This window comes from Megascapheus bottae, chromosome 3 (genome assembly GCF_031878675.1).
Source record: "Megascapheus bottae isolate mThoBot1 chromosome 3, mThoBot2.hap1, whole genome shotgun sequence".
In the NCBI taxonomy this organism is placed as follows: domain Eukaryota; kingdom Metazoa; phylum Chordata; class Mammalia; order Rodentia; family Geomyidae; genus Megascapheus; species Megascapheus bottae.
The window spans coordinates 86,230,194-86,253,014 of NC_143511.1; the positions used below are offsets into that span (position 1 = coordinate 86,230,194).

Genomic DNA, 22,821 nt, shown 5'->3' on the forward strand with positions numbered 1-22,821 from the left:
GCAGGAACCCCCGAGGCTTTGTTTTCCCCCTGCCCCCTTCTCCATTGAGCCTCATTTAATTTCAAGACAGTGATAAAGGATGAGCAGGGCTCCCAGAGGGAAGAGGCTGGGTCATAGCCATGAGCTGGTCAGCAGGGAGATGACCACAGGACCCAGCCTGTGCACTCTTCCTGAGCTTTAATGCTCAAAGCTGGCATTCTACCACTTGAGCCACAGCTCTACTTTCAGCTTTTTGGTGGTTTGTTGGAGATCAGAGTCTCACAGACTTTCCTGCCCTGGCTGGTTTCAAACCTTGATCCTTAGATCTCAGCCTCCTGAGTAGCCAGGATTGCAGGCGTGAGCCCCTGGCAGCCCAGAAGGGGGCTGAATGGGGACTGGAGTTTGGTGCCTAATGTCCTCCCTATGTCTCACTTGCAGCAACATGGAATTCCCATCCCCGTCACCCCTAAGAACCCGTGGAGCATGGACGAGAACCTCATGCATATCAGGTAGGGCTCCCGCTGCCCCAAGTCTGACCTTGAGCCCCACACCCAGGCCCTGCTGAGAGATCTCAGGGAGGCCCATGGGACCCTCAGCATGACTCTCAGGACCCCCAAATGGGGAGCGGACCCCTTTGTGTATGGGGAAAGCTTCTCTGAGGAGGTGGCACGGGGTGCTGAGGCCTCAGAATGAAGGTGGAGGGGAGCAGAACACTGGGGACCAGTGTGCAAAGCTGCCAGGAGGCAGACGCCCCCTTGTGTGCAGTCTCAGGACTGCAGTCATGCACTGCAGGGGCGGGGCGGGGATGGGGGCCAGGTATCCTGGTCTTTCTGGAACCATTTTATTTGGTCAGTCATGAGGCTTGAACTCTGGGCCTGGGCGCTGTCCCTGAGCTCTTCAGCTCAAGGCTACCACCCTACCCCTGAGCCACAGCCCCACTTCCAATTTTCTAGTGGTTAATTGGAGATTAGAGTCTCTTGGTCTTAGTGTCCAGGCTGGCTTTGAACTGCGACCTTTGGATCTCAGCCTCTTGAGTAGCTGGGATTACAGGCGTGAGCCGCTGTGTCCGGCTTCTTTCTAGAAACTAATAGGCAGCATTGACCAGCAGGTGCTTTGACAAAGAGGAAAGAGTGGCCCAGATTTGTGGGCACATATCTGGGTGGGGAGGTGTGAATGGAATTATTTCTCCTTAGTTGATCCCATCTTCTTTTACCCACAGCTACGAGGCTGGGATCCTGGAGAACCCCAAGGTAACCCCATTCCTTCAGGGGTGGGGTGGGGTGGGGGTGCTGAGCCAGTGCTATCCCACATGTTCGTAGGCTGTTTGTAGGGGGGAAGGGTGGAGGACCCCATCCTCGCCTGCATCCCCTCGCCAGTCCCCCAGCTGCATTTGAAGCCTGCCCCCCTGGCTGGCTCTCCTGCCTAATTGCTGCAGGATGAATGGGGAAAGGAAATATTTCAGAGCAGAGGGAGAGTGTGTGTGTGATTATGAGACAATAAAGAAGTAATTAGGCAGATGAGCCACTTGTGGGAGGGCTGGGCCTGCGGCCACCAGCCCTAGCCGAGCTGCCATCAGGGTGGTGGGTGGGTTGGAATGAACCAGACACCCCCCCAAAACGACCTTGGGGGCCACCCTGCTCCTGTCCCCAGCCTCCCCCCCCCCCCCCCCCCCCGTCAGCCTCCTGGGCCAGCCACTGCCCTGTGTGGAGTCTCATGTTTCTTCCGCAGGGGTTTCTTTGTGTCTCCCCTGGTCGCCTTGAGAAGTGGGGGCGGTGTGAGATGGATCACAGGAAGAGAAATTGCAGGGCCAGCCCAGCCCCATACGCTAGGCGGCTGTTTAGGGGTGGGGAGCACTCATGTTAGGGAGATGGGTGTTGGTGGGGGTTCTTGGGCAGCTGGGTCTGGAGGGTACCAGAAGGCAACTCGAGGAGAAGAGGTGGGGGGTGAGATGGGGGAGAGCCCGAGCACAGCTGGGTCCCCATGGCCTCTAGGCCTGCACCCCCCCCATTCCACCCCCTCGCCAACCCCAGCAGCGCCAGACCCTGCCAGGAGACAGTGCTGTAGAGCACGAGCCCTAAGTTCTAATGCCTCCCAGCTGCAGGGCTCAAGCCCCTGGCCTCTGTGTCCCCAAGGCCACAGCCCCCTCTGCCTGCCCACCCTAGGGCTGCTACCTGCAGCCACAGGTTTTTCCAGTTTATGCTCTGCTGACCCCAGGAGACACTTGGCACACTTGGCCAGCCACCTCTCATTAGCCAGTCAGTCACTCCAAGGGGGGCTAGGAGGCAGCCTGCTTCCAGGCAGGGTGTCCTGCCGGCCCAAGCATGCTGGGAAAAGATTCGCACCTCTCTCCCTCCCTCCTTCACTCTTTCCCTCTCTCCCTCTTTCTCTCCTTCTCCCTCTCCCTCCCTCTCTCCTCCCACTCCAAGGCTTCTTCCTTACTAGGGGAAAATTCACCCTACAATCAGACAGCTGAGGGACTGTGCGTGTGCGTGTGCGTGTGCGTGTGTGGGTGTGGGTGTGGGTGTGGGTGTGGGTGTGGGTGTGTGGTATGTTGGTACTGGAGTTTGAACTCAGGGCCTCTCCTGCTTGGCCCAAGGCTAGTACTCTACCACTTGAGTGAGTGGCTTTGGTCGTGTTACTAGGTAATTAAAGAATCTCATAGAGTTTTCTGCCCAGGCTGGCTTTGAACTGTGATCCTCAGATCTGATTACAGGCGTGAGCTGCTGCCGCCCCACCTCTATTACCTTGTCACTTGGGGTCCTGGTTCTCTCTGGGATAAGGGTTAGGTAGATAAGCAAGTCCTGTGTGTACACAATCAGTACCTGTCCCAGAGTCCCGACCCCGCTCTCAGCCCTGTTCTCTGAGCTTGTCCAGCCTTGCCGTCGTCCTCAGGAAGCCATACAGGGAGCTCAATTCCAGGACACACATTGTGGATCTCTAGCTGGCCTGTGCAGGCAGTGGCCCCGGCCCCCCAGAGCGCGTCAGGGAACCAGTGCCCCTCCCCCTCTCCCCCCAAAAAGTCCCAGAGACCCGAGCCTTGCAGAAGGGAGGGACTGAGGCAGATGGCTGAGCCATTTTCTGCCTCCATGAGAGCTGATTGAAGGGCAATGAGGCAGCTAATGCGAAGAAAGATAGAAATTTACTTGCTTTAACTTCATACGGCCACGGTGAAAGAGTTCATTCAGCCGCCGGCCGCCATGTCTGATGGATGAATAAACCATTTTCAACATTGATCGTGCCTTGTACACCATGGCTCCGTTTATGGTCCATTTGCTTCCAATTTCTCCTTCTCGGACCCTGTTCTGTGCTTTCTCTCGCTTCCCCCCCCCATACTCCCAACCCATTCTCTCCCTCTTTCTTCACTCCCCCCCCACGGCCCCCCATCCCCCCATGACATTGGAAGTGAGTCCTCCAGAGTACTGAGACTCAGGACCAACTATTTGTCATTTGAACTGGGCTTTTAGGAGGGAGACAGGCAGGCAGGCAGGCAGGTGGGCCTGGCTACCTCAGAATGCAACGCTGACATCCTTCTACTTCTATTTGGTTAGTTTATGTAATCAGTGCCCACAGCTAGCTTGCCTCCACCTTCACTTGTGGAGTTGGGCACATTTTCCTTCCCAATGCCAGGGCTGCCATCTTCTACTTCAAAGGAGTATGAGACAAAGTGACAATGCAGCAAACTACAGCCAGCCACAGGCAGGCCCAGGCCCAGCACGTTGTCAGACGTGGCAGAGAACAGTGTTAGGCCTGTGTCTGGCAGGATGGGTGTCTTGGGCTGGTAGGATGGGTGCCCTGCCTGGCTCAGGCTGAGGCCTGGAGGCCGGCAGGGCCAGGCTTTTCCCTGCCCCATGGTGTGTGGCATGATGCTGCTTGTCTCACAGGCCTTATAGGCAGCTGCTTCTCAGCAGCTGAGGAGGGAAGAGCCCTGGCGGGCTCCTGGGGCGGGTTTGAATATGCTACTTCTCTGCTCTATGGCGACCTCGGGCCGAGGACCCCTCTCAGACTTCCTGGGTCTATCTAAAGTCAGTCTAGGGTCTCATTTCTTTCTTTTCTTTTTTTCTTTGCCAGTCTCAAGCACCTGAGCTCTGTCCTTGGACTTTCTCAAGGCTAGAGCTCTACCACTTGAGCCTCAGCACCATTTCTGGCTTTTTTCTATGTATGTGGTACCGAGGAATCCAACCCGGGCCTTCATGCATGCTAGGCAAGCACTTTAACCACTAGGCCAAACTCCCAGCTAGGGCCTCATTTCTAACACACAAGACACAGCTTGCAATTCTTAGGACATGTTATTTTCATTGTCAAAACCAGTAGGATCCAGGGAAACTGAGGTGTTGGCATAGTAACCATTAGTGACTACCTGAGGTGCCTTCCTCGGGGCCTCTAGGTAGGGGGGGTCTTCTGGGGGTGGGGCCATGCCCACCAGCAGCTTTTCTTCAGCCAGCAGGGACACCGGGCCTTGCTGAGGGCCTGATGTGTTTCCTCATCTCACTGGAGCCTGCCGTGTGTGTGTGTGTGTGTGTGTGTGTGTGTGTGTGTGTATGCTCAGATTTGAACTCAGGGCCTTGCAGTCACTTGGTTTTGAGCCACCTCTTCATTTCCAGCTTTTTCCTGGGTAATTTTATTCATGTATTTTTTTTTTATCTATTTGCCAGTCCTGGGGCTTGAACTCAGGGCCTGAGCACGGTCCTTGGGTTTTCTCAAGGCTAGAGCTCTACCACTTGAGCCATAACACTACTTCTGCCTTTTTTTTCTATGTGTGTGGTACTAAAGAATCGAACCCCAGTCTTTGTGCATGCTAGGCAAGTACTCTACCACTAGGCCAAATTCCTGGCCCCTAGTTAACCTAAAAAGAAGAGTCTCACAGACTTTTCCTGCCCAGGTTGGCCTCAAACCTTGATCCTCAGATCTCAGCCTCCTGAGTCATTTTCCTATTTTCCAATAAGGAAACGAAGGCTCCAGGAGGTAAAGGCAGCTTGTTCAGGCCCCCACAGCCAGCGGTCTCCACTCCACTCTTGTACAATACCAGCCCCTCCCCGCCACAGGCTGTGTGTGTGAATAACCGTGCCAGCCATGTTTGTCCTTTGATTAGAATCCAGGAGCCACTGCAGGTGGCTAGGACCTGACTGTCTAGGAGTTTTGGAAGGGAAGGCCATGGTCGCCAGGACGTTGGCATGTGGACAGCAGCTGGGCATGGACACCCACAGGAAGGACTCCCAGAGGGAGGTCCCCAGCCCCACAGTGCATGGCAAGGCTCCAAGCTGCAGCCTGGGGGGGGTGCTGGGGCCCCGAGGCGGGAGGGAATTCTGAGACAGTCCCCGGCTGCCCCCCGCCTCCACGTGCACAGGAGACCCGTTTTCCAGCACGCCCGAGAGGAAATATACATAAAGGTTGATGTGTTTTCAAATGGGTTTTTGCTTTGCTCTTCTCTTTTCTCCCTGTGAGTATTAACCTCAGGACCCCAGGGACGGCTCGGCTCCCGGCTGCACCTGCTGGGGTCATGCGCAGTGATTAGCTTTGCGGTCAGTGCAGAATAAACCCCAATTCCCGGCGTGCCTGCAAAAGCGAGCAGGAAGCTGGGGTACGCCGCCGCCACCCCAGTCCTCCCAAGTCACACTTTTTCCTGCCTGACTTGTCGCTCTCCTGCCATTCCACCTCCAGCTGTGGGGGCGGCAAAGAAAAAGATGAGATCAACTTGAGAGGGAAATTGTCTGGTTTCTTGAGTCTTTTGTTTCCTAGCCCCCCCCCAACACCGACAAGTGGGGCTAGCCGAGGGGGAGCCCCGGGGACTAAAACACTGGAGGGGACCAGGCCATTAGTGGTTGTGGGTCCTGGGGCGGGGTGAGGAAAACAGATACCACCCCTGAAGGCACAAGAGTGGGGTGCAGGCGCAAGGGCACTGGGGTTTCTCTGCTTGGCTTCAGCATCCACCCCCCCCCAATCTTCTAACCTCTTTCTCTTGTCAGAACCAAGCACCTGCTGGCCTCTACACAAAGACCCAGGACCCCGCCACAGCCCCTAACAGTCCTGACATTCTAGAGATCGAATTCAAAAAAGGTACGCACCTCCCCAGCAGTACTGAAAGGGGGTCACTGGGTGGGTTTTTAAGGGAGCTTGAACTCAGGGCCTCAGGCTTTTGATTAGTGTCTTTACTAGTTAATTGAAATAAGAATCTCATGGGCTTTATGGGCCATGCAGACTTCTTGAACTTTGGTCCTGCAATATCTCAGCCTCCTGAGTAGCTAGAACTACAGGTAGGAGACCTGAGTGTCTCTCAAGGGGTTACTGTCCCTCCTGTCTCCACCCTACAGCGGTGTCCTCATCTTCCCTCTGATTCACAGGCCTGACCTGTGCCCGCCTCACAGTGAGCACAGTGGGCCCCACAGAGAGGAGAGAAGAGCCTGACTCAGAGAGAGGGTTTGGGATGCAAAGAGGAAGTCAGGGAGGCTTCCTGGAGGGGGAGGCTTCCTGGAGTAGGTGGCTCCAGGCAATGACTAGAGAAATCAAGAAGTGTGATGTTTCTCTTACCAAGCAGGGGGTGGGAAGTGGAGCACAGGGCTCCAGGAGGGCTCTGAGCCTGCCGAGGGCACCTCCCATCAGAGGGTGAGGCCATGGGGGGAAGCTAGTATGACCTTTACCCCTCTGGGCCTCAGGTGCACTGGCCTGCCAAGCAGGCAGACTGCAGGTGCCCAGCGTGACGCATGGCACTGTTAGGATTAATGGCCCACCTGTTACAAGCCTTTGCCAAGAGCCTGGCCCACCAGTGGGCACCTCCGCCGCTCCCATGCAGCTGTGCCAACCTTGAATCCCCAGTGAAGCCTTAGGAGGCTCCGGTCCTAGAGACAGCTGGTCCCCGTCCATGCGGCCCAGTGTGTGCGGAGCTGGTGGCTGCCCCAGAGAATCAGCAGCCTCCTGGCAGTGGAGGAAGGCATTGTGATTCAGCGCTGGGGTGTGGGGGGACACAGGGGTGGGGAGAGCCCCTCTCCCTTCCCTGATCCCATTCACTGTCTAGTTAATTTATTTGAAGTTTTAATCTAATTATTAACTATTTTAAAGGCTAAGAGGCTTTGGCCAGCAGCAGCCTCAACAATGTCACATCTTCCCCGGGACAGACCCCATCCAAGGCCCCAGTGGAGGCCCAGAATAGGAGCAGGGAGGGAGAGAAAGGGAGAGGCAGGGGGGTGGGGGAGGGGGGTGGCGAGAGGAGCTTAAGGTTCATTATTGGGCAGACTTACATTTAATAGCAATTTACAACCAAGTTATAAAACCCCTGGAAATGGGGGTTAAGAATGGCGGTGCTGTCAGCGCCCTGAGCGAAGGCCCTCCAAGAGGCGCCTAGCTAATAAAGACTCCAAAGCCGCTATTGAGGCCTGATTGGCACCCGGTGGCTGGCGACATGGTAATGAGCCGGGCAGATGGGTGGGGGATTAGCGGACAACTTTGAACAGCTTTCCTTTGACACTGTTACCGCTCTCTTGTTAGTGTCCTAATACATTTATTGCTCATTTCACACCGCTCGAGAAAGTGCCCCTTGCTATTCAAAGTCAACCCCGAACCCACCCACTGCCCCCCTCCCGCCACCCCCCTCACCGAGCCGAGCTGCGGGGCCGCCTCCCTTCTGCCCTCCTGCCACCCCAGACCCCACTTCTCAGAATTCATGGATGTCTTGCCTGCCAGAGCAGGCACCAGCTCACTCCATCAATCAGACGGCTATGTGGGGGTCTGGGGTACAGGATCAGGGTTCAGGGGTCCACCTGACAAATGGAGCAGAGGAGGGGTGGCGGGGGGGGGCGTGTGTGTGTGTGTGTGTGTGTGTGTGTGTGTGTGCACACGCTCAGCTCAGGGCCAGGGTAGCTGGTGGGACAGAAGGTACTCTCTGCTAAGACAATGGCCGAGCGTGAAATTCAATTAGTTCAGGGCCTGGTTCCAATTTCACAGCCCCTAAATGCGAAAGGGGCACAGAGAACGGGAGGGAGGGGAGCGAGGGGAGAGCTTTTTTTTTTTTTTAATTGCATTTCCCTTCTCATTGGGGGGGGGGCTGCCCCCTCCCCAGCAGGCCTCAACCTGCAGGCTTTGAAGGAGTCATTTACACTCTATATCTGTCACATCTATTTAAGGCGTTGCGGTGGATGGGGTGCACAGCCCCAGCCCTTTGCCTTCTCCTCTCCCCCACAGGGGTCCCCGTGAAGGTGACCAATGTCAAGGATGGCACCACACGCCAGACCTCCTTGGAGCTCTTCTTGTACCTGAATGAAGTCGCGTGAGTGCCCAAAACCCACCAGGCCTCGCCACAGACAGCCTCTCCCTGGACCCCAGTGATGGCCGGAGGGACCGTCCATAGCCCCATCCAGGGTCTCCCGCCCCCCAGGATTGGCCAAGCTGGGACCAGCGGGCCTGGGACAGAACCAACAATGCAGTGACCCAGGCTCGCCCTCCCCGCCCTGGCCTCAGTGTGTCCATCTGTACAAGGGGCATTTGAAGTAGGTAACCCAGCCCAGATGGCCTCTGAATCTGGGGCCATGGCCACCAATGGCAGCCCAAACCCAGCTCCGTGGGTGACCTCTGACCCCTTGAACCTAAACCCAGGCTGTGCGTTGTCCCCACAGGGGCAAGCACGGCGTGGGCCGCATCGACATCGTGGAAAATCGCTTCATTGGCATGAAATCGCGAGGTGAGTGGGTGTGCCCGGACACCCTGCCAGCCAGAGGTCCCCCCAGAACCACCATCCATGCCATAGGGGTGCCCTTGGCGAGGCCTTTTACCCCACACAGCTGCGGTACCCCTCCCCGGGGAGGGGAGTCTCACAAGAGCAGCTGTGGGAGGGGTCCTGGGAGGTCTGGGGTCAGGCTCTCTTGTGTCAGGGACAGGCTAGGCAGGTTTGGGGGCGGACCGTGCCAGGCCGATTTTGTGGTCAATTAAAGCTACTGGTGCAAGATAGGCGGCAGACAGGCCAGAAGCCTGCCAGTGGGGGGCGCTGTGAGCTGTGCGTGCCAGTGTCAGCCATAGCATTGAAGACCAGAGGAGGCCGGGCTCAGTATGGTGTCCAGGATACTGGGCCTGGAGGCAGAGGGCATCGTTCCTCAAGAGCCAGCCGCTGTCATTGGGGCCAGTGACTTCATTTGTCAGTCATTTGCCATTTCATTGGTCTCACCCTCCTTGGGCTCTCAGTTTCCCCCATCTTATCAGGGGCCCTCCGGTCTCTGTTGACAAAACAAAGCTATGTTATTTGAGGGGGAACTTGTAAGAGGGAGAGTTATGGCTATCTAATTCTTTCTTCCCCCAGCACTGAGTTTGGCTTCCCATTTGCTTAGCTTGCTCACCCTGCCACTTTGGCCACACTTCCAGTCCTGCTGTTTGTTGGTGAGATGGACTCTTACAGACTTTTCTGTCCTATGTGGCTCTGAAGCACAATCTTCTGGATCTCAGCCCGGTGCCCAGTGGGCACTGAAATCTTCTTTGTGCCAGCATTGGGGTTTGAACTCTGGTTCTGAGGGTGTTCCTGAACTTTATACTTTCAAGGCTGATGCTCTGCCACTTCTGGCTTTTTGCCGGACGTTTTCTGCCTGGGCTGGCTTTGAACCTCTGGTGGGTAGCTGTGATTACAGGAGTGAGCCACCGGGGCCCAGCGAGCCCAGGATGTTTTAGGTGCTAAAGGTGTAGCCAGGGACCCTTTGTGGTGTTAATCTGAAAAGATGATACAGTGAATCAAGCTTGGGCACAGAGCAGTGCAGGTCCACGTCCTTCAGGACATTGTACTGCCTTGCTGGGTGACCCTGGCCTTGTCATCTGTGGCCTCAGTTTCCCCCTAGTGTCTGGGGTAGGTGTTGGCTCATTTTGTTAGAATTGTCTAGGAAGGTATGGGGACAAGGGACAGGCAAGCCACTTTGCCTCTTCCCCTGATCTTTGTCCCCGCCTCTCCTCTCCCTTATTCCTGAGAAACCACCTAATTGAAACACTCTTGGGAAGGCCTTGTAAAGAACAATGTCACTAATTAGCTGTTTCTTTTCACCTGGCTTACCTTTGTCTCTGACCTATTTACTATCTGATTAAATGTCTCTTTGTCTCCATGTGCCCTTGAGCGTCCCCAGGGACTCCTTGCTCTGAGGTGGGGGGGAGATGGCATCTCTTAGGGGGGGAGAACTCCCCCCAAGGCTGAGACATGGGGTGGGGCAGGATGAGGAATAGTTTGGAGGTGAGGCATCAGACTTCTGCTCTGGAGACAGAACAGTTCTAGGTTGAATCCACGCCCATCGATGGTTACCAGTCTCCATGAGATGCTGTGTGACACAGAGGCAGCCTGGACCTCCTAGAAGGCCAGTATAGCCCAGAGGTGTCCAGCATCTTGTGTGCAAGACATTATGAACTGCAGTGCTAGCCTACTGGCTCCAGATGCTGCTCATTGAGTTTGTGCTTTGGCAGGCAATGCCAGTCAATCGGATGCTTCTCTCTGGTGACGTCCACTTCCCTTACTTGGAAATGACTGGCCTGGGGTCACTGTGTCAGGAAAAGACACAAAACTGAGCTGAAGGAGGTCTTTTTTGATTGGGAGGGGGTACACACATGGGCACATGCATGCCTGTGTACCAATCCTGGGGCTTGAACTCAGGGTCTGTGCTGTTCAAGGCTGGTTGAGCCATAGGTCTACTTCAGGCTTTTTAGTGGTTCATTCGAGATAAAGAGTTTCACAGACTTTTCCTGTCCAGACTGGCTTCAAACTGTGGTCCTCAGATTGCAGCCTGCTGAGTAGCTAAGATGACGCTCTGGGTGAAGGCCTGGGCTGTGCAGTCTGGGCTGGCCGCTGCAGGGGTGGCCATGGAAGGGCCTGGACTGTGACTGGGAGGAGGAGGGAGGAGGAGGAGAGTTCCTGGGGGCTGGGGAAGGGCTCGAGGGGCTGGCTGCTTGCTGATGCTTGGTTGGGCCTGGAGGGCCCCCTTGGGACCCAGGACAGGATCTTGTGTCACCTGTCATTGAGTCCTGCTTGAGCGCTACCACTGTCTAGACAGCCACTTTTCCCTGAGCCTTGACTTCATGGTCTTGGGATTGGGCCATGGCTGTATATCCAGATGGGTAAGCTGGTGGCCTTTATCCCAGAACTTGTACGGAGCCCCAAACCCAAGAAGTACAGGGCCAGGAGATCTGGCCCAGCCTCCAGCCTCCTTTGACTTCACAATACCCTCAACAGGCCACCTCCGCTCTGCCTAGGTGGGGTATATGTATGTGCACATGTATGTGTGTGCGTGTTCTGGGGGGGTGTTCGGGGGTGTGTGTGTATGCATGCATGTAGGTTCCAGGTGTGTGGGTGTGTGTTCTGGGTGGGGGGCTGTGTGTGCATGTGTGTGTGTGTTCTGGGTGCTGTGTGGCTGTGTGCCCTCAGGCAGGCTGGCTTCCCTCTCTGAACCGCCATCCTTCAAAGGCAGGGCCTGAGCGAGATGTCATCCTTGCTCTCCGGAAGTTCTCTCGCCTGCTTATTTGCTTGCTAGCTAATTTTAGGGTGGTTTTCTTTGTAGAGGAAGGTAGGAGAGAATAAATCAGAATGCTGGAGGCTTCCCCATGAGGAGGAGGTGTTTATGAAATGTACAGTAATGGGAGAAGCTGTTAATCAGCAATTATATGGAGGGCAGAGCTAGCTGCATTTGTCCCTACATTGGAGAGCAAGGGAAAGTGTCATTTGTATTGATTTTACAAAGCTTGTAATTGAAATTCGTTAAGGGCTCGTCGCTGCTTTCCTTGGGGGGAGGGCAGTGGTCGCTTTGGGCCTCTGGGCTGGGTGGCTGATGTGCGGGGCTGGGCCGTGTGCAGCTGTGTATGCGTGGGAAGGGGCTACAGGGTCAAGGGCAAGGCTGGCAGGGTGCAGGTGGCAGCAGGCTTTTGCTGTACTGTGACAAGTCGTTATCACATTATCTTTTTAACTCTGGAGGGGGGCTAATTAAGTGAAGTAAATGACTCAGTGGGGAGGAGCGGGGAGAGAAGGAGCTGGACTTGTCCTTCAGCTCACCTTCCCTCTCCTCTCCTCTCGCCCTGTCCTCACTGCTCTCACCTCTGCTCTCTCCACTTCTGCACTTCCCTCCAGGCCCTTCCTCTAGCTCTGCCTTCTCCTCCTCCCTCTGTTCTTTCCCTTTCCTGTCTTCCACTAGTTTCTCACTTGCTCTTCTGCTCTCCAGCCATGTAGGATGCAGATTCTATACCCCACCCACCAACCCATGGTGACGGGTTCTCAGGGCCTGGAAGCCTGGAGTGGCCCAACCTTTAGATGGTACCCTGTTTCCTAGGACCAGTTTGCCTCCCATCACCATGGCAACTGCCTCCGGCCATGGCCCTGGTACCCAAGAGGGGAACCATTGGGCTCCAGCCAACCACTTCCCCCACTAAACCTTTCTAAATAAACCTCAGTCTCAGGATGGCACAGCCTCTGATCCAGGTGCCCTAGCTGCCCGCACAGGCTGGCCTGGCTGCTTTGGGAAGGGTAAGGACTTGAGCCCCTGCTGCAGCGAGATCCCCGCCTTGGCCCTTGGTCCTCTCTTCCCCCTCCCGTCACCCCATGTCTTGGTCCTCCTCCCCATGGCCCCCCCAACACCTTCTTGGTGGTAATTAGGGCGTGATTGAAGCCGCTCTGCAGAGGGCTGCTGACACCCCTGTCTTCCCTGTAAACACGAGGAGATGAAAATAGACCCTTGGCACTGCTGCGCGTGTCACTCGAAGATGCCTGTTGTCTCCTCCAGGGTAGCGCCGAGGCTGCCTGTCATTCCTCTCCTGCACCGTTGTTTGTGTGCGACTGTCAAAAGCCCAAATCCATAGTCTTTTAGCATCAGGTTTCTGTCACTGATTTTTTTTTTCCCCAGAAGAAATACACAGAAATCATCTGTACCCCCCAGCCCTGTGGAGAGAGGAAAGGCCTTTAGAATGCATGCACGCACATACACACCAGCAACAACCTGAAAACAAGCTTTTTGATCCATCGCCATTAACTTTTAACACCTTCCAAGATAGGAGCAGGGAAATATATCAGTTGTGTGGCTGGGATTTGTAGCTCTGGTTTTGGTTTGAGTGCTGGCTCGACCTAGTTGCCGGGTGCCCTCTGCTCCTGGAGGTGCTGGCCTTGTGTCCCTGGGGGACGTGGCATGCACAGGAGGTGGGAACCTTTAGCACGGCTTTGCTCTATCTCCACCCCTGGGTCCATCTTGGATTTCTAGCGCCAAGATGAGAAGCTTGTAGGTCTCACATGCAAGGCTGTGTATCCAGATGCTAGCTTTCCAGGCAAGTCTCAGAAGTTAGAATAGCTTTGGAGTTTTCTAGAATTTTCCAGAAAGGAATCCTTCAAAGGCCCATTTCTTTTTTTCTTTTCTTTTTTTTTTTTTTTTTTTGCCAGTCCTGGGCTTGGGCCCAGGGCCTGAGCTTTTGTCCTTAGGTTTTCTCAAGGCTAGAGCTCTACCACTTAAGCCACAGTACCATTTCTGGCATATTTTCTATGTACGTGGTACTGAGGAATGGAACCCAGGTCTTCGTGCATGCTAGGCAAGCATTCTACCACTAGGCCAAATTCACAGCCCTCAAAGGCCCATTTCTATCTAACCCAGTAAGCACTGAGTTTCTGGCTAGAGACAGGCTTTTGTGGCCATGGTGCTTAAAATGGCTTATCAAAATTGCTTTATCTTTGTTAATGGAAAACTTCCCCTCTCCTGGTCTTAACTACTCAGGAAACTAAGATGAGAGGATCATAGTTCAAAGCCTGGGTAAGAATCCATGAGATGCCAATTAACTAGCAAAAAGCTGGAAGTGGAGCTATGACTTATTTGGTGGGATACCAGCCTTGAGTCAAAGGCTAAGGGACAGAACCCAGGTTTAATACTCAAAAAAAGAAAAAAAAGAAAGAAAGAAAGAGAAGGAAGGGAAAGGAAAAGAAAAAGGAATCTTCCCTTGGGCCTAATCCTTATTGTCATATTGAAGGCAGGGCTAGTATAGTTCCACACCTTCTCTTTATCTGTCTTCTAAACAGACTATGGAGTCGTGAGTCATGTATGCATGTGTGTGTGGATGCGGGCGGGTGCATGCATGTGTACACCAGTTCCAGGGTACTTGAACTCAGGGCCTGGCCATTGCCCCTGAGCTTTATCACAAGCCTGGTGCTCTACCACTTGAGCCACAGCTCCACTCAAGGTAGGGCTGGGAGTTTAGCCTAGTGGTAAGAGTGCTTGCCTAGCATGCACGAAGACCAGGGTTTGATTCCTCAGCATTCCACATACATAAAAAAAGCCAGAAGTGGTGCTGTGGCTCAAGTGGTAGAGTGCTAGCCTTGAGAAAGCCCAAGGACAGTGCTCAGGCCCTGAGCTCAAGCCACAGGACTGGCAAAAAAAAAAAAAAAGATTTTTAACTTGTTGTTATAGAGGTAATGTAATGTATATTTCTTTTTGGACAGTGGCATCCCTTCCCTTGTTCTCTATGTTCTTTCTTTTTTTAAGGCTGAATAATATTGTGTCGCATGTATAGCTCTGTCAGTGTGGCTCTCTCAGATTATGTTTGCTTTGGGCTGCTGTGAAGCTGGGTATACAGACTCTAGGTGTGTGTGTGTGTGTGTGTGTGTGTGTGTGTGTGTGTGTGTGTGTGTGTGTGTACGTGTGTACACGCGCTAGTTGCCATGATTAGAGCTTGAACTTAGAGCCTCAAACACTTACATGGCTTTTTCATTCAAGGCTGGCACTCTACCACTAGAGCCACAGCTCCACTTTTCTGGCTTTTTGTATTTGCTGATTATTTGAAGATAAGAATGCCACAAATTTTGTTAACTGGGACTTTGAACCTCCACCCTTAAATCTCAGCCTCCTGAGTAACTACGGTGACAGATGTGAGCTACCAGCAGGCAGATCTTCTGAGGTTTCTCTTTTGTTTGTTATGTTTTTGGTGGTTGTGGGGCTCGAACTCATGGCCTGGGCGCTGTCCCTGAGCTCTTTTGCTTAAGGCTAGTGCTCTGTCACTTTGAGCCATAGTTCCACTTCTAGTTTTTGAGTGGGCAATTGGGGATAAGAGTCTGTTGGGGACTTTTCTGCACAGGCTGGCTTCATGATCCCCATATCTCAGCCTCCTGAGTAGCAATTATTACAGGCGTGAGCCATTGGCACCCAGCTCTTGATGTATTTTTTTTAACCAACTAGTGTGGAATTATTTAAAACTGGAAAGTTGCCTCTTAAGCATAAAATGGTATAATATATGGTGGAGGGGAAGGAGATTTTTGGTGGTATATTTTAATGTGCATGGCAGCCACACCTCTCCCACTTGCTGGCCTGGTGAGCCTCTTGTTCTTTAAGTGTCCTCAAATTTACTGTGGTGCGGCTGAGGTCTTCACAGCCACACCCAGGCCTCTCCACTGCAAATAAGTAGTTCTATAGAAACAGCAGGATTAAGGGGCCTTCTGGCCTTTGAGTTGACCAACAGTACCGGCTGGGGACTGGTGGGGCGTCCTCTTCTCGTGGGCTCAGCTTGTCCATCTGTGCAGTGGGGTCAGGACTGCAGCTTCCTGGCAATCTCAGGAGAGACCGGCTGCACGTGTGGTCACATGTGCGCGTGCATGTGCACGCGTGTGCATAGCTGCTCCCCTCCCCTGGCTCTCTGGCGGAAGGCAGGAAGGGATATTTGGGGCCCTGGGCTCGGGCGCCGTTGGTTTAATTACAGGTTTTCAGTCGCGGGCCGGTGGGCATGCCTTGGGAAGGGGGGGGCTCTCCTCCGAAACCCTGTCATTTTCCCGCGTCTGAGGGCCTCTTCAAAGGGGGGCATCTAGACATTTTCTCCACAAGCCGCAGAGTGGACTGTCGCGGCCTCAGCATGAACATAATGACAGATGCATTTTACAGCAAGCTGAGAGTGAATGGGTCCGACCGGCTTGTCTCCTGTCAGACGAGTCATTATTATTTTTTTTTTTTTGTCATTTGCTGACAGTTTGGGTTTCATTCGTTTCTCCTTTTTTTTTCTTTCCTCCCCTCTCTCTCTCTTTCCTCCTGCCTGGAAAAATGGCTAGGTATCTACGAGACCCCAGCGGGGACCATCCTTTACCACGCTCACTTAGACATCGAGGCCTTCACCATGGATCGGGAAGTGCGTAAAATCAAGCAGAGCCTGGGCCTGAAATTTGCCGAGCTGGTCTACACCGGTGGGTAGCACACACACCCCATCCTCTAGCCTCTGGCCTCCCCCGACCCCCATCAGCCACAGGCTCCTCCCAGCGCCAGGCAGAGGGGTGGAGGAGAAGATGCTGGGCCAGCAAGTTCATGGACTGTGGTTCCGGGGAGTCAGGAGATGCTGACCTCACACACTCCTGTGTTGTGCCTGCCAGAGCCAGGCCACACTCCTCTCTCTCCTGCACAAGCCTTCAGCCTGAGAGGCTGGACTGGACCATGCAACAGCTGGAGGTGACCACGAATGGAACAGATGTGGGTGATATTAGACCCCCGTGTGGGTGGCCCCACCTTACAGGCAAGCAATCTGATGTTCATATCTGCCCATTGTCACCAAGCTGGCGAGAGCTCAGGCGTGCTGATTCCAAAGCCAGCCCCAACTTAATACCGACCAGAGGATACCACGCCTCAGGCCCCACCGCCACATCCAGCCTGGCAGCTGTTTCTAGTCTACCCTTGAGCTGACAATATTTTTCTATTTTTAAATAGTTGGAGGGGGAGAGCTCATGACACATGAAAATCCTATAAAATTCAAATTTTAGTGTCCACAAATTTTTCCCAGTGGAATGTAGCCACATAAACTCATGTCCTCCATAGACTGTGGCCCTCATCAGCTGCAGGGACAGAGCTGTGTCTAGAAAGATGGTACAGAGTGACCATCTTTTCTGACCCTTTTCTATCATTTGCCTATCCCCAGTAAGGGGAGTCAGCTCCCCTGAGCTGTTGGGATCCAGGATGCTACCTAAAGCTGGCTTTGACCTCTGGTACAGGGGGTGGAGGCCCCCCAACCCCTGCCCCCATGCACCCAGGCTGACTACTGGCTGCCATTGTCCCCACAGCTTTGAAACTAAAGCAGGAGCCCCGTTCCCCTGCCAGGTACAGACAGGTGCTTAAATACCACTGTTTCCTGAGGGCTCTGGAGGTGGCGCCTCACTGCTGAGAGGCAGATTTTGGTTACAAAGTGGAAGCGTCATTAAGGCATAGTGGGGTGAGCCCATGGCTTCACCTCATGGCTGCAATGGTCGTGACTCCCATTGTTCTCTTGCTGCCAGTCTGACCCTAGGCAGGGCACCTAATAGCTATGTAAGCGTAGCTACACAGAGAGGAAGGGAAACTGAGGCCCAGGCAGGCAAAGATAATCATCCAGTGTTTCAAGGCTGATAAGCTACAATGGCTTTGAGCCTAAGAGAGGCCAGTTTCAGAGGCCAACGTCTTGATCACTCCAGCAGATCCTGGCAGGGCCAGGGGTTTGTCCGGAGGCGCCTTGGCAGGGATGGGGAGCCCTGGGTCCTGGGCACGGTATGGCAGGGACGGCGCCTCTGCACCACACTGCCTGGGTTGAATCACTCCTCTGCCAGCCAGTACCAAGCCCTGGAAATCCCAAAATGAGACAGAGTGATTAAGTGATTAAACCGCAGCGCAGAGTGGAGGGGTGTGCAGAGGGGAGCTGCTCTGACCCCAGGCAGCCATTGTTAGTATTCACTTTGCCTGGTCCTGTGATACTCAAGCCCCTCAGACATCAAGGCCAGCTCCAGCTGCCCACAGGCCACTTGAGGTGACCTGGACAGAGAGACGTATGCATGCTGCAGACCAGGGGTACCTGGGGCATGTTCCACCCCTGGGCCTTGGGCTTCTCATGTGAAGAGTAGGGTTGCCACTAGCCATCCCGCCTGTAATCCCGCCACTCAGGAGGATTATGATCAAAGCCTCCCTGAACGTCTTATCTCCAATAAACCAGTAAAGTGCAGGCCGTGGAGCTGTGGCTCAAGTGGTAGGGTCCTAGCCATATGCAAAAGAAGCTAAATGAGAGCATGAGGTCCTGAGTTCAAGGCCAGCACTAGAAAAACTAAAGGGCTTTCAGTGTGTGAACATGCCGTGTGGGGGCCCCGCTGTGCTCCCTGAGTGCAGACAGGAGCAGGGCCTTGCCTCTGGCTGGGTTCATGATCGTGATCGAGTTTATTCCCTTTCTCAGCTTTATTTCACCTTTTAGAAAAACTAGATTGAGTGGTACTAAGCCAACAACGTGCCCGAGCCCCTTTCCTGCCCCGTGTAGTGGCCCGTGTAGAAAACCTGCCATTCTACCATGGCTCTTGACTTCCTCTGAACCCCCCCCCCCTCCAGCTCAGAGTGACTTGGTAGACGGAAGCTTGGGGCAGCCCTCTCACCTGCCCCCTCCTCACTCCTAGCTGCCTCCCACCTCTCCTCTTCTCCCCCATTCCTAGACTTTTAGCCTGGTGTGTTCCATTAGCCCCCCTCCTTGTGAGCAGTGTGCAGGCTCAACCGGGCAGGACCCTCTGCGAGGCATCTCATTTAAGGAGACACAGCTCCCCTTTTCTCCCTTTCAATTTCTTCAGCAGTGGCATAGGCATCACATACAACCTGCAATTAGAAAAGGTCAACTAACCCCGGGAGTGGGGGGTGGAAGAGGACCTGCCCAGGCCTAGCTGCTGGGGGGGGGAGGTGTTCCCTCAGTAGCTTGGGCCAGGCTCAAGTCCCCCTCCTAGGCTGGAAACCTGAGCCCAGGACCCCTGTGGGGTGAAGTAGGAGATGGGGAGATAAAGACAGGCTGTGACCTCAGCGACCTCTACCTTCTCCACCTCCAGCACTTCCAGCCTAAGAACTTAAATGGGGTAATTATCCTAAGGACAGTCAACCAAGCCCAGGACACTGAGGGAGGGAGGACACTGAGAAACATCACTGTCCCCCGACAGGGTGCAGGGCTGTGTCTCTAGCAGGTATTCAACAGTGGTCTTGCTGTGTGACCTTACACAGATTTATTCCTTCTCTGGGCCTATCCCAGAGTACAGTGCGGACTAGCTGTGGTCATGCTGTCCAGATTGAAAACGAAAAGCTTTGTGTGCGTTCTGTCAATACAGGCAGCTCAACATGGAAATGGGAAACTGAGGCCCGGGGGTGATCTCCCCTGTCACGATGGGGTTGTCATGTGAACTGGACCAAACTCCTCTCTCTCTGTTTGGCTCTCCCCCACCCCTTCAAGCCACAGGACCCATCCCAGAGCAAGCCTGGCCTGTCCCTTTCCCACGGGCAGTTTCAGCAGGTCTGCACGTGAGTGCACACACACACACACACACACACACACACACACACACACACACAGCCTGGGCCGCCAACAATGGCCACAGCCCTTTATCAGGACCCGGGATCAGGCACCATCTGGCCCGCAGCTGCCCAGGTGGACTTACCTTCCCAGCTCCCTTTCACAGAAACCCTATGCCTGCCCTGGCCCTCCCCCAGCCTGGCCAGGCCACCTGTGACTGGGCAGGAGGCCTGAGGCAGTCCCCAGGCAGGCTGGACTGGGCAGCCACCTCTCCCAGCCTGAAGGGCTGTCCTTCCCCAGGACAGAACCTAAGCTTTCCTCTTGGTCTGTGGAGGAGGGGAAGGTCCACGAGCTCAGCTTGTGTACATAAGATATCTTATGTCCACTTGAAATATTAGTATTCATATACCAGGTCAGTGATTTGCCAGGACCTACCAGAATGCCAGTCCATGCGCCCTTGGTCATCCAGTGCTTCTTGATCATTCCTGCTCAGCAGAAGGGGCTGCCTCCCCCTCCTGACAGTAACAGGCCATCCTACCTTTGCTAGTTGCAGGTACGCCCGGTGCCAGAGCTTTCGGCTACGATGAGCTGAGCCCCGGGCTGCCCATCCATGCCCCCAGCTTCCTATGTGCTGGGAGACAGCAGGTCTCCCCTCGTGACCTCTCACTTCCTCCCCACAGGTTTCTGGCACAGTCCTGAGTGTGAATTTGTACGCCACTGCATCGCCAAGTCCCAGGAGCGTGTGGAGGGGAAGGTGCAGGTGTCTGTCTTCAAGGGCCAGGTGTACATCCTGGGCCGAGAGTCCCCGCTGTCTCTCTACAATGAGGAGCTGGTCAGGTAGGGCCCCACCCCGATCTGGCTCCAGCAGGTCCTGCAGCTGCTTCTCCATGGTCCCCTCTGGTGGAAATATGCAGCTCCTTCCTCATGAATCCTGATGACAGAAAGGGGTCATCAGAAGATGGGCAGAGAAAAGCACACAGGTGCCAATAATCAGGAGCTTGAGAGTTGAGGACTGAGGTTCAAATCTAGCCTAGACAGACTTAGTTAACCACCAGAAAACCAGAAGTGAAGCTGTGACTCAAAGGGGTAGAGCACTAGCCCTGAGCAAAAATCTCAAGGACAGTGCCCAGGACCTGAGTTCAAGCTCCATGAACAACAAAATCATAGGAATAACACTAATAAATTAATCTCTAAAATGTTGGAAGGAGAGCTGCAGCCTTGAGTGAAACCACTAAGGAACAGTGCCCAGGCCCTCTCTGAGTTCAAGCCACGGGACTGGCACCAATTTAAAAAAAAAAAAAAAATGGGTGAGGTCCCTCACACCAGTAACCTTAGCTACTTAGAAGGCTGAAATCTGAGGATTGCAGTTCAAAGCTTGCCCGGGCACTAAAGAACAGGAGACTCATCTCAATTAACCACTAGAAAACCAGAAATGGGATTGTGGCTCAAGGGATAGGGCAGTAGCCTTGAGCTGACATGCCCAAGGACAGCGCCCAGGCCCAGAGTTCAAGTCCTACAAAGCCGGGGCAGGGGGAGGGGTAGCAGTGGGCTATGAGAAAGGATGGGGTACTCTGCTGCATACAGTACTTGGGAGTTTGGGGGGCACTTGGAGCTACTCCCTTGCTATGTAAACCGTGGCAGGGGTTGAGCACCTGGAGGGGAGAGGGTCCTGCAAAAAGTCCAGAAGAGTCCAGACACTCTCTGGACAACAGGACCCAGAGAAGCTTTGGGGCTGGATCTGAAGGGAGGGTACGTCAGACCAGCCTCTGGATGGCCCTCCTGTCTGCTCTGAGAGAACGGGTCAGGTATGGACACGGCACCCACGTGAAGTGGTGGGGCGTGGGGGGCTTGCGCTGGACCAGGGTGACTCAGATGGAAGAGGCAGAGCTCTGGGGTTACACGGAAGAAAGCACTTGGTTGAGGAGGCCCTGGAGGGTCCGTGAGCAGCCAGATCACTCTGGAGTCTTTGTGGGGTCGGTGAACAACTGGGTTCCAGGGGGGAGCCCCAGTCCTTTTCTACAGATGGCCACAATGCTGGGGCTCAAACCCAGGGCTCCTGGTACTCCCAGTGATCCCCTTGGCCCCAGAGCCTGCACCCAGCCCTAAGAGGATCTTTTTGGGGGACCACCATACATTTGGGTTTGGCTAACTTGAGCATGGCTTTTCTCAGGAATGGCCTGGAAGAACCACGTGACCATTAGGCATGTGGGCCCAGCGTGGGGAGAAGCCTGGTTTGGAGACATTGTGGGTGGGGGGGTTCATAGGCTGAACTTCCACCCTAGGGATCAAGTGACACAAGCCAGGTACCAGGGACAAGCCTTCCTTGTGGAAGGACCACACACACTGGCCGTCCGTACCCCAGGAAGCCAGGCATCTCCCCTGGGGCACGGCCCCTGCTCATGGGACCCCAGCCCCAGCCCGCTGAGCCTGAGGCCGGCTCTCCCCTCCCGGAGGCCTGTGGCAATTGAAAGACGAGTTTTGTTTGGCAGTCAACATTATTTTTCCCCTTTTTCCTTCTCTTTGCTATGTTGAGTTTCTCAGCCCCCCCACCCCCCCTCCTCCCTGACTTCAATCTTTCTAAACACTTTATAAGCCATAAATATAACCGAATCAGTTTAGATCAGTCGGGGTAAATGTCAAATTATCTTCTCTCTTTCTCTCTCTTGCACTTTCTTTCCTCCCCCTCAAAATCAACAGCCTCTAATAATCTGTCCAACCCTTCATTAAGTCTCAAGGTCTCACTTGGGGAGATTAAATGAATAAAGTAAAAAGGGAAAGGGGAGAAAAAAAAAAGAGAGAGAAAAAAAGCAGAAGCATTTATGCTCACTGTGTCCCCAACCATTTCCCTTTTCTTTTTGATTTCTACATCGCTGACTTGAAAGCCCTTGACTGACAGCCTCACAGGGACCAGCGAGGAAGCCGCGAGAGGTAGTGGGACTGGAAATGCCGCGGCACAGTGGGTAGAAAGTAACGTAATTATAGAGCAGGTCAGAGCCACTCCAATGAACAAAAATAAAAGCACAGAGGTTTTCGCTAGACCGTCAGGGGAGGTGGAAAAAAAAATCATTGTAAACTCCTTTTCCATCTCCCCCCGTCCCCCCACCCTGCATCTCCACACACGAGCACACACACCCAGCCCCAAACCATGACTTTAAAAAGACCCCTCTTGGGTCTAAGAGGGGTCCCCTAGCCTCTTAGAATGGAGTGATGATTTTTGTTTGGGTGTGTGTGTGCCAGTACTGAGGCTTGAACTCAAGGCCTGGGTGAGGGCTGCCCCTTAGCTTTTTTTACTCAAGGATGGTGATCTACCACTTGAGCCACAGCTCCACTTTTGGCTTTTTGCTGGTTCGTTGAAGACAACAGTTTTACAGACCTTTCCTCGGGCTGACCTTTCGTGCGTAGCTGAGATTACAGGCAAGAGCCACAGGCAACTGATAGGGCATTTGTTTTGACTTGTGAAGGAGGCAGTGCCAGCTTCTGGTTCTGATGGAGGTCAGGCCAGGGTGTAATGGGTGCGGGAAGAGCTGGACATGGCACTAGTCAGGCAGCCAAACACAGACTCCACAGTCTACCCAGAGTATGCAGCATGGCACACAGTGCTCCATCTCTCATGCCCCGCAGCTC

At 54.1% G+C, this 22,821-nt stretch overlaps 1 protein-coding gene across 1 annotated transcript in view; it reads left to right on the forward strand.

Moving 5' to 3' along the window:
- The window catches only part of Ass1 (argininosuccinate synthase 1), a 43,552-nt gene that overhangs the window by 18,955 nt on the left and 1,776 nt on the right, over positions 1-22,821 (forward strand). The window contains exons 8-14 of the mRNA XM_090330818.1: positions 418-488; positions 1,199-1,229; positions 5,943-6,033; positions 8,152-8,236; positions 8,583-8,647; positions 15,983-16,114; positions 19,878-20,034. Coding sequence (XP_090186944.1) covers positions 418-488; positions 1,199-1,229; positions 5,943-6,033; positions 8,152-8,236; positions 8,583-8,647; positions 15,983-16,114; positions 19,878-20,034 — 632 coding nt within the window. The remainder of the gene's footprint in view (positions 1-417; positions 489-1,198; positions 1,230-5,942; positions 6,034-8,151; positions 8,237-8,582; positions 8,648-15,982; positions 16,115-19,877; positions 20,035-22,821) is intronic.